This window comes from Musa acuminata, chromosome BXJ3-6 (genome assembly GCF_036884655.1).
Source record: "Musa acuminata AAA Group cultivar baxijiao chromosome BXJ3-6, Cavendish_Baxijiao_AAA, whole genome shotgun sequence".
NCBI lineage: Eukaryota > Viridiplantae > Streptophyta > Magnoliopsida > Zingiberales > Musaceae > Musa > Musa acuminata.
The window spans coordinates 2,813,129-2,824,410 of NC_088354.1; the positions used below are offsets into that span (position 1 = coordinate 2,813,129).

Sequence of the window (11,282 nt, forward strand, 5' to 3'; positions counted from 1 at the left end):
TATGATTCACACAAAAATAATTTAAAACTATTTATTTTCTAAAAACCACACAAAAATAAAATTTAACCTATTTGATTTTTTTTAAATAATTGGTAAAATTTTTAACTTGTCTACATAATCAAGGAAATCAGTTTTAATCATTTCCTTAATCATATTATATAAATAAGGAAATGAATAATTTAAATAAAATACTGTATTATTTATGGTAATTTAACTTATATTAAGAGAAAATATAATCGATGATTACACAAAAGTATATCAAAACCATCAAAAAATGCATATAAAGTCAAATGACGGTCAATAAAAACTATAAAACAGACCCACTAACCCACTTCACACGATTAATGTAATCACCAGGATTAGATCCACTCTTTTATAATTTAAAATTACCTTAATTAAATATTGTCTTATTTGGATTGATCCGTTTCCTTATTTGTGTAATATGATTAATAAAATAATTAAAATATATATGATTAAAAAAATAACTAAAATATATTTCCTTAAAGATGTGGGAAATAAGAATTTAATTAATTATTATAAAAATAATTTTTTATATTGATGATGGTTCATTCATTATTAAAGATAAAAAATCTGATTTAATTATAGTAAATATTTGTATGACTCAAAGTATCTATATTTGCATGACTCAAAACAAGATATTTTGACATGATGTTTTAAATATTGAAAGGCATATTATTAGTGTAATAGAAAGGAATGAGTTTAATTTATGGTATTTAAAATATAGACACATAAACACTAAGAGTTTAAGATTATTAAGTAAAATAATAATAATTTTTAGATTACTTAAAATTAATACACTTTATATATGTGAAGGAGGCATTTATAGCAAATAAAGTAAGAAACTATTTTTTTATTAAAAAAGCATGAATAGCATTTAATTATCTTAAATTAATTCATGCTATTTAGATATATAAATATAAAATTATATAATAAAAATTGATATTATAATTACATGAGTTTGATATATTTTTTAGAACTGAAATCTGAAATATTTAATAATTTTAAAATTTTAATACACTTATGAAAAAGCAAAATGATAGATGTATAAAGATACTTCGGATAAACAAAACTAGTGAATTTTTATTAAATAAATTTATTTTTTATAAAAAAAATATATTCGTAGGAAATTGATAGCACTACATACACCAGAGCAAAATGGTGTAGCTACACACAAAAATCAGACTATCATTGAAATGACAAGAAGTTTGATTAAGGGAAAACATCTTTCAAATCAGTTTTGAGTATAAATCGTTGTAATAGTAATTTATTTGTTTTTCACAAACAAAAACTATTATAGATTAAACTCCCTTGGAAGCTTGGTATCATATAAAGCGCAAGTCATTTAAGAATTTTTAGTTATATTACTTATGCTTTGATAAATTTACAAAACCATCGTAAACTTAATGAAAATTTTGAAAAATATATCTTTATTTATTATTGCTTATAATCTTAAGTATAATCCATAAAGTTATAATTAACAAAAATATTATGTTTAATGAAAAAGTAAGTTAGAATTAAAAAAATAATGAAGGTAAAAAATAAATTCATATTTCAACAAAACTAAACACTACACAAAATTAAATAACATATTTTGTTATAACAAGTTTATCATCAGCCTCACCTACTAGTAGTTCAAATTCATTATATGATTTCTTAGATGAAACATCTCTAAGAAAATTCATATCATTAATAAATTATGATTCAACATTTACCTTATTTATTTTAGATCCTATAAGTTTTGAAAAAATAGTTCACTGAAACCGCTTAATTCAAATATTTATGGGCTGTAGAATTCACAGCCTACTCTGCCACTGTTCTTTTCCCCGATGAGATACAAGAATTCCCTTCTTCCTGCAGATCCAAAAAATTGCCCAAGAGAACAAGTAATAAATCATATTTCTGTAGCAAAAACCCAAATGAATTCCAAAGACTTCAATTCTATACAGACTTTCAAAGCTTAAACACTACAAAAGTACAACATGGTTTGTAGTCTTTAAGATTGAGAGCAAAACAGGAACAAATGTTAGATCTGATTTTGAGCACTCTCACACTTGGATGACAAAGAGACAAGTCATATATTTTATATAATTTGGCAGATAAAATTCTGAATGGCGCCTCCAGCCGCTGCCATCACTATTTCGGACAATCAGATAAAACTCTGCTTCTAATCACCATTATTTGTAGTATGTCATACAGAATTCAGCTCTTTCATATATTCAAGATGTGAAGAACTAGCATTGATATCTTGGCATTCTTATGTGTTTTTAGCATAAATTAGTCTAAAATCTAAAAGATTGTTGTTACATGAGTTCATAGCTGTATACTGTGTTACACATGTAGTCTGCTGAAGAAGCTCAAAAAAATCAACAAACTACACATGATATAAGCTATTCCTTTTAGATGATAGCACTGTCAAGTATACAGTTAAGAACAACAGTTACATGCTTAACATGATCTTAGAATACAACTGTAATGGTACAATTCAGCTATTACGGAACGGCATCACTAGCATTTGTTTTAGAATAATGTCAAGCATAATGATGCTTCAACCTTCAGCCCATAAAAAGGACTGTTTAACTTAACACTATCAGTCTTTGATGTTGTCCTGATCACATTTTTCATAAACTTCGGCAAAGTGTGCAGATCACAGTTTCCTGACACTCTTTTTCGTTTTTTGTTCTTTTCAAGGTAAGTATAAACTAAGGTCCAGAAATCAGAATTTTCCAACAAGCTGATTGACTAAACCATACCAGCTTCTACAACTTGAATGGCTTAAGATATCAATTCCTTAAATCCATACATAAAGATCAACAGGCAATTGAATCATTCAATCGATAATATTAACATTGTGCAATTTGCTAATGAAAAGGATCAGATCATATAAGATCAGGATATGTTTGCCATGAATGAGGCTCACGAGGTAAAGATCTCCAGCTAGATTATAGAGATCTCTATTTGCAAGCTCTTTAGTGGTACTTACTAATTCTGTACATCAAGATAGTTCAACAACTCCTTCCTTGAATTTACGCAGCATGCTAAATATCTCCTAAAACTCAAAACAGATAAACAAATTTCTAGTCATCAGCCATGAAAACAGGAGCTAATTTTCTGTAATTGCAACTTTATGACTATTTAAATTCAACTTCCAACCCCTCTAGATCTAATTACTATCTCTTGTGAGGTTAGGTCTTTAGCCATGAAAACAAGATCCTTAACTTCTGTGAGAACAAAAGGGATGGCACTCTTCAGGAAGAAGAAATCCCCTGAACTTTCGGTGCCAAAGAAACCTAGGAATGTTGGAGTAGAGGTACAGCCAAGTATTTTTCCTTTCAAACCTTTGATGTCGACAACGACTGTAAATTCTCAAGGCCGGTCTCCTATTCAAAATCTACTATGGCAGAAGAAAGTAAGGGTTGAGTTTTGTGTCTCATTGACCTTAAGAGTATTACAGAATCAATGCCTTGTATCATGAAGAAACCTACTAACCTCTCTTCCATATCTTTGATAATAGCAGTTTCTTTCTCGGACCACTTAGAATCAATTTCTTTGATTTCTCAGTTTGTTTCATAGACCAAAGAAAAAAATTAGCTCTCTGGTCAGTACAGAAAAAAGAACTCTTTGCTGAAAACAGAAACTGAGTGAGTTCTCAGCATACTCTCACCAAGATCGAATCTTTATAGCAACCGCAGCAAGAAATCCAGATCAAGACTCAACCTGCCGGAGAAAGGGAGCGGATGGCAGCCGAACCGTGAGAAACCGAGTGCAGCAGAAAACAGCAAGAGACCTCGGCGAGACCCTTGTTCCTCTGCTGCTGCTTCTTCTTCTTCCGATCCCCATATCTGAAACCCTAAATCACGGAGCTTTTTGGAGCAGGAGTCAGGGCGGCAAGCCGGGATGGAACGATCTACGTGTGATTAGAGTGTTGGAGGTGGGCGTTGTCGTCAATTGGTAAGTACAACATTTGGGCCGCATGTGGGACATAATTAGGCTACGTGAGAAAATTAGTAGGTGATGATATTATTATTATGCAATGTGAGACTGGAGAACCTCTGTTCCATTGATCGTTACCTGCTTCTGTCGATTATGGTCATATCACCAAACAAAGCTTCCCATCAGTGAGGACCAAAACAAAAACATGAGACAAAAGGGGAAACAAAGCAACATAACACAAATGGGAGAGCTGCGGAAGTGGTAGGAGACAAGCATGTCAACTCAACCATAATCGCTTCGACATGGTTGGACAATGGAGAGGAGAAGACGGAGACAAAGCACCAGATGTGCACAGGAACAACAGCAATGGCCAAAAATGTCTACAATGTGAGACAGGGAGGTAAAGATTGAAGAGAATGATTGAGCCTACTACGCCAATATCGCAGACTGCACACGCAAAAGCCTCGAGGTTAATTAGGAAGCATTCATCAGCTTCTCTCTATCGTCTTCATCATCTGCATCTGCAATGTGTTGAAGCCTTCCGCCAGTGGGTGCTGCAGCTTCCATTTTCTGTTTCTGCTAGTGGTTGGAGAGGTCCTCCGAGTCTGCTCCTAGGGGCAGCAGAAGAGGGCACCTTCTCTTCCTTCTCCATCACTCTTCTGCTGCTCTACTGATCCGAAAGAGAGATACAAAGACTGTACAGTGCATGTATTTATTTCTTTCTTTCTGTTCTTTTACTCAGTCACACCAACTCTTGACACACTCTCACTCTCTCTGTCTTGATGTCTTCTCCGTCGCACCCCCCTGCTTGGTGAAATGACCTTCACGTCCTTCTCCACCTCACAGGGGAGAGAGAGGAGGGAGGAGGAGGGAAGAGCCAAACTGTGGACCAATGACAGTAGGGCGGACGGGGAACGCGGAAAGAAAGCAACGTACTCCCCCGTGTTTTACGTATCCAATACACACCACCGTAAGATGCTTCAGCCACCGAAACCCAACGAGGAAGGAAGAGAAGGAAGAAGATAAACCCTCGTCTTCTTCTTTGAGCATCATTTCACACCATGAACAAGATAGGATTTCATGGAGGCCAACCTTGCGATCCGAGGAACTCCAAATAGTAGTAGTCTGTTCACCTGATGTATGAACTATATTTGTGTTCTCTGTTCTTCGTCGTATGAATTGGAAAACGACTCGGGCTGCAGTAACAGCAGCAGTCTGCTGGCTCTCCCATGTGCCGGATACCAACAAGAAGAGGACTGCATCTCATGGACCACCGAAATGTCTTCCTTATGATGATCATTAAGCTGGAACTATCAGAACACCTCCTTCTTCCTCCTCCTGTCTCTAATCAGCTGCTTGCGTTAAGGTGTAGTCTCTCATCATTCAGATCTTAGGTGCTAATGTATAAAATATGGCGATGCTAAATCCGAATCCTTCCAAAGACAGATAGATTGTGTTATCCTTCCTCTATTAGCAGCCCAATGTATTGCTCTATTACATTCCTTAAAACAGTGAAAGCAATCAAAGGTTTGGAATTTTAAGATAAAAGCAGGAATGGTTGACAAGATGTTCCAAATCTTCGAAGGGGGGGTTTTATCATCGTCGATGCATTTCTTGGACAATAAAGAATCCATTTCAAGGATAATTGCATGTCAATCCTCTTGCCCAGCAAAAATACAACCTCCATTAACATCTCTAGCAATGAAATCTAGGCCTCCCATCTGTAAGATAAAGGATTATTGCTAGACCATCCATGCAAAGGAATGATGGGCATAATGTGCAGATAATTTTATAGGAAAGAAAACCTAGAGCAAGAGAGAGGGGGGAGCAGAGAGAGACGAGATTAGAGGCCATGACAACCCACACCATGAGGACCAGAGCAGAACCAGCTGCGGAATGCCTGAAGCGTCAAAGAAAGATAAGCTAAGCTTATCATGACTCCAACGTACAGGTAATCCATTCATGTGACAAGGAAAAGCAGGAACAATGAGATTAAGAGAGAGAGAGAGAGAGAGAGAGAGAGAGAGAGAGAGAGGGCATGACAACCCAAACCAACGAGGACCAGAGCAGGACCAGCTGAGGAACGTCTGAAGCGTAAAAGAAAGAAAAGCGAAGCTTATCATCACTCCAATGTGTGCAGGTAATCCATTTCTGGGACAAGGAAAAGGAGGAACGATGATATCAAAGAAAATAACGCCACTAGGGGTCCTGCTTAATCTCCTGGCAGTCTCTGTTCTTTCTTTCACAAGGAACAAAGGAACCGGTCATGATGTTGATATGAGGGGATGATCTGCCGCGGTGTTGCTGGGAATTCGTGCAGTAGTACAGAGACAGATCCTAACGCCAATGCTTGTTCTTGTCGTTTCGGTAGGGCGGGAGAGAGAGAGAGAGAGAGAGTGCGTGTGTGTGTGTGTTTTTGTCTCTCTCAGGAGATTGGTCCGTCGAGGAACGAGGGTTGTCCTGTGCATGGCTGAGCAGCCTAACACGGAAACGAGGATTGTTATTGGTTGGAAGATATGGGTCCCGTACCTATTTGAATGAGAGTCCTTCTTTTGGTGTCTGGTTGCTCATTAAAAACATAGGATCCGGAAGCAGGACGCTGCAAAGGACGAACTAAATCTTGTTTTTTTTTTCCTACTTTACTATTTTCCAATATATGTGATTGAAAATGAGACCAAAATGGATATATTATCAAATTATAATAAAAAACTTAAAAGTTGTTTCTCAAAATAGTGCATGCTGATTCTGAAATAAATCTTAAAACCTGTGACAAAAATTAATTAGAGATTTCTATGATAGTTTAGAGGATATTATTACTATGATTCTCAACAGTTGTGAGGCATAAATCTAAAATATAAACATAGTGCATATTTATATATTTTGATCCACAGTTGGGTTCTTCTTTGCTTCTCGGATGTGCATCCTAGCAAGACAAGGATGAGACTCCTTTACTTTTGGAAACAAGGTAAACAAAAGATGAACTATTCCTAATGAAAATGGAGAATTGATAGAATTACGCTGTAAAATTATGATGTGCCTAGCTGTTAAAGCAGGAACCATACTAGAAGACATTAGTGGATGCATCTTTACTCTGCATCCTCTTTTAGTGCTAACAGCACTTTATGCATTACATTTTATTTTGCCTTTTACCAAATCACTTTTTAATGTACTGCTCAATGTATGGATGGAATGGAGAGATAAATTAATGATCAAAGTGAAACCATTGGTGACTGGGATTTGGAAGATGGATTGGTACTGTGGTTCCCTTTCCAGGATTCCTCCTCATTGTTTCTGCATTTGATGAGGAATTGATTGGTAAGAGTTCATATGCCTCCTGGTTGGGTGCACATGGGTGAGTCAAAAGATGGGAAAGCTTATCCACAGACTGATACAGACCAGGATTATCCAGAGACTGATTTGGTGATGAAACAGAGACATACAAAGATTCAGTAAAACAGGTGCAAAATCAAAACAAGAATGTCATGATCGAACAGAAGAAGGTAAAGGCTGACCTTAGTGAGCATTGAAAGCCATGCCATCACATGTGTGTACCAGATATCAAATGCTTCAGAGGCTAATATCACACATATATCCACAATACTGGCTTGGATCTGGAGAAATGTTAGTCCAAGTAATGTTGGCTGATCATATATATTGGTTTACCTGCAGAGCATATAATTCTTTGAAATTTACATAAATGCTAAATGAAAATTCTTATCTGATTTGTACTTGGAACCATTATATTAGATGTACCGGACAGAGATCTTAGATCATGCCTGGTCCCTGCACCAAATGCAGCCTTCAGATACTTGTGTTGAGTTCCATCTTGCATGTTCTATAAGATTTAAGCCAGCATTTCCCCCATTCCTTGAGATCAGGCTTTAGCATAAACAGTCAAAGTGCATAGTCAAGAACTTTAACCTTTTCAAACATGCAAGTAACCTGGAGCATCAAGTTCTTTTATAAAAGATCCAAATGGGGTGAGTTCATGTTGTTTCAGAAAAATCAACAAGTGCACAGGAATCTACTAACATATATCTGCTAGCACAAAGGTGTGATCTTAACCAGAAAACTTGAAATGATTAGATGAATATTTGATGTGCCATCAAAAAAAGAATTTCTCATTAGTTAACAATTTGAAGCAGCCAGTCTTGCAGCAAAAGCTTTATAGTTGGATTCTGTAACAGTCATCAAAATTATATTATCTACAAATCATCATAGAACATAGATGGGAGCGGTCTATTCAGAGGGGGGCCGAGGTTCCTCCAACCATTTTGCACGGAAGCCTGTGCCTTTGCAATCAGGGCAAGAAGCAGAACCCTGGACGAAAACCACAAGAAGTTTGTCACTATATTAGTCTGCCAGAAAATGTGAGGCTTATCATGTTTACCATATTAGATTACCTTTCCCATGCATATAACACAGGTGGTATTTCTAGAAGGCACTTCACATAGCATTTTATTGCCAAGGATAAAGAAGCCAGTACCAGCACACCACTTGCATTCAACAGAGCCATTTGATCCACAAGAAGAACAAGCAATTGGAGTTGGCTGCTGCTCCATGTGCACATGCAAATAAGATAATTAGGTCATTCCAAAAATCTTATACTTCCAAATGAACAAAAGGTAAAAAATTGAAGTCTATTTAGACAAGATCAGGAACACTAACAAACAGTAAGAAAGATTGTTTAAGCATTCTTGCTAACAATGTTTCTTGTTCCAGAGGGTGTGAAGAACACTTGACAAACAAGAGCAACTACTAATACATTTTTTTTAAAAAGTTCTAATCAGAACTAAAGAAGCATGATCAAGAGGCTAAAAAGATAGCAATTTGTACATGGCATTCCTAGACTTGTAAGCCTATCACCAGAACCAATTAAGGAAACAGCAAGTTCCCATATGACAAGATAAAAACACAGACACTGATCTTGCAAATAATTGCAATGAACATACGACCACAGCTCCAACATTGACTTGTCCACTCTTTAAGGACTCAAACATGAAACCCAATAGAAATTATTTAAATGATCCATCTGAAGGAGCTCCAATCATCCTCCTAGCAACTCTTTGCCTACATTTCTTGCTGAGCCATGTCAGCAAAATGACCATATTGTGACTGGTACACATGTTTTGCCTACATTTTTTGCTGAGCCATGTCAGCAAAATGACCATATTGTGACTGGTACACATGTTTACCGAGGTGTCTTAACATCAGAGGTAAATTCTACATCAAGACGATATGATACACAATTGCTTGTAGTCTCACCTAGCAGTTATGAAAAACATAAACTGAACAAACAAGTAAAACTAGACAACAGGCTATTTGTTTTCATGAGAAAATATTTTAATCCTTTTCTCACATCCTCAAGGGTGGACTTCTACAACAAGTTGCTCCTTTGACATGGGAGATCAAACTCTCAATCTAGACCAGGGCCTCGTCTCTTCCCAAATCCTCAGAAGAATATATTATTTTCTTCATGAGTATAAAACAAGCTGAAAATTTGTATTTCAATTGTTAAGAGAAGCCGTAAAGTTCCCAATCTTTTTGTTTTCCCAAGTACAAAATTCAGGTTCCACTTCATGAAACCCATCAAATAGTTTGCTACAGTGGTTCATTAGGGTTAACCACAAACAGTATGAAGGTTGCACCAGTCCTTTTTACGTGATGGACTTTTAAATTTTCATTGATGAAGACATGCTTTCACAGTACCTGACCAAATTCCTAGTCAGCGCTACTGTATTAGACCAACATTTAAAAATTTTGGCATGACAGTGTTCAGCGGTCATGAGGAGGCTATAACCAACTATCAATAAGTGAAACAAAGAAATCATTTTAGTTACCTGACACTGCCATGTTAGTATGTTACTAGTGATGATGGTTACAAACTTCAATGGCATCCTAGAACCCTCATATATGTAGAAGAGACAACTGCTCGTAAACATTAACTTACTGAATAACTAGGTTAATAGAGTGGTTGACATGAATAACTTGAATGCACAACAGTGAGGTTACTTCTCTCGTGCTAGGACAAGTCTGAGAGGTAAATACCTAATTATTAATACTGAACATCACAGAATCCACAACTAACAATGACTTAAAATAATTTGCAAAACATTTTGGTTGAGCAGCATTATAGATGGATTCATAGTTCTATAAATCCTAAGGAATCTGATAACTGATTTCTTTGTTATATTAGGACTGAACTGAATGAAGCTAAAAAAACATTGATCTGCTCGATTCTTCTACATTGAAGCACAACGAGAGTTATTCACAGAATTTAGAAGCCCAACTAACGAATAGCATTCCTCAGATTTACAATTGAGACATGAAGAAAAATTAAGATCATTCAACATTTCAATTGCATACCGACTATCAAGAAAAATAAATCCACATAAGCACTTCATTGTCATAGTCCTCTATCTTAGTGGCGATTACATACCTTAAATAAGATTGTAACCATATCATGGCCCACAAGCCTCTTACTATTCACAACATACAATGATGCTGGTTTTGAAGCAAACATTCCAGCATATACGTCCTAATTCCTGTGTGGTGTCAGAAACTTCGTCTCCACTTAGTAATGTTTCAACAATTGAGATATATAGATCGGGAAGTTTTGATCTTGACAACGTATATTGCCACAAATGAGGATACTCTACGTCTATCAACGAACCTCAAAGGAATAAGCTAAAATTCAAACACCAACCCAACAAAATCTCGATTTCATCAGTCAAGCATCAAAAGGAGGGAAAATTCTCACCTTTGTCCAATAAAGAGGGCCTAAACAATAGCCCTAGCATCGCAAAGGATAACAAAATTGAGCAGCGAAGGAGAGACAGATGGGGAGAAGAAGCAATCAAAGCGTACCTGAGAGATGAGCCAGGCGCGCTCCATGCGCTTGGCGAACCTGGAAGAGCTCTCGGATGAATCGACCACCGAGGCTCTGACAAGGAGCGCCGGAACCTTCCGGAGGCGTCCAGAAGGGGCAGCCGCAACGGAGGAGCCGCTCCACCCGCCAAGGCTCCGGGGAGGAAGAAGGGGCCTCGTCAGCACGGAAGGGAGGGGCCCGCAGAGAGAGCAACAGGTGATCGCCATTGGTGACCTTCCTCCCCCTCTTCGACGTCTTCTTCCTCTTTTATAACCCTTTTTGTCGTCGATAGACTCGAGTTCCACTCACCCGCGGATGTACGTACGATGGCTATATTGGTCACCGTGTAAGGCTAACGTACAATGGGGAATTGATCGAAGTTATGAATCACGATAGTATAAGTATACCTAGAGGACAGCATATCCTATACAATTAGAATAGGATGACAACATAGAACAATTTA

At 36.9% G+C, this 11,282-nt stretch overlaps 1 protein-coding gene across 1 annotated transcript; it reads right to left on the reverse strand.

Moving 5' to 3' along the window:
* Positions 1-8,006: 8,006 nt before the first annotated feature.
* On the reverse strand, positions 8,007-11,069 carry LOC103986696 (uncharacterized). Its single transcript, XM_065154726.1, has 3 exons — positions 10,819-11,069; positions 8,355-8,504; positions 8,007-8,271 (listed from the first exon to the last, which is right to left on the reverse strand). The coding sequence occupies exons 1-3, from the start codon at positions 11,044-11,046 to the stop codon at positions 8,191-8,193; spliced, it is 459 nt and encodes a 152-aa protein (XP_065010798.1). The 5' UTR covers positions 11,047-11,069; the 3' UTR covers positions 8,007-8,190.
* Between the last annotated feature and the right edge of the window lie 213 nt (positions 11,070-11,282).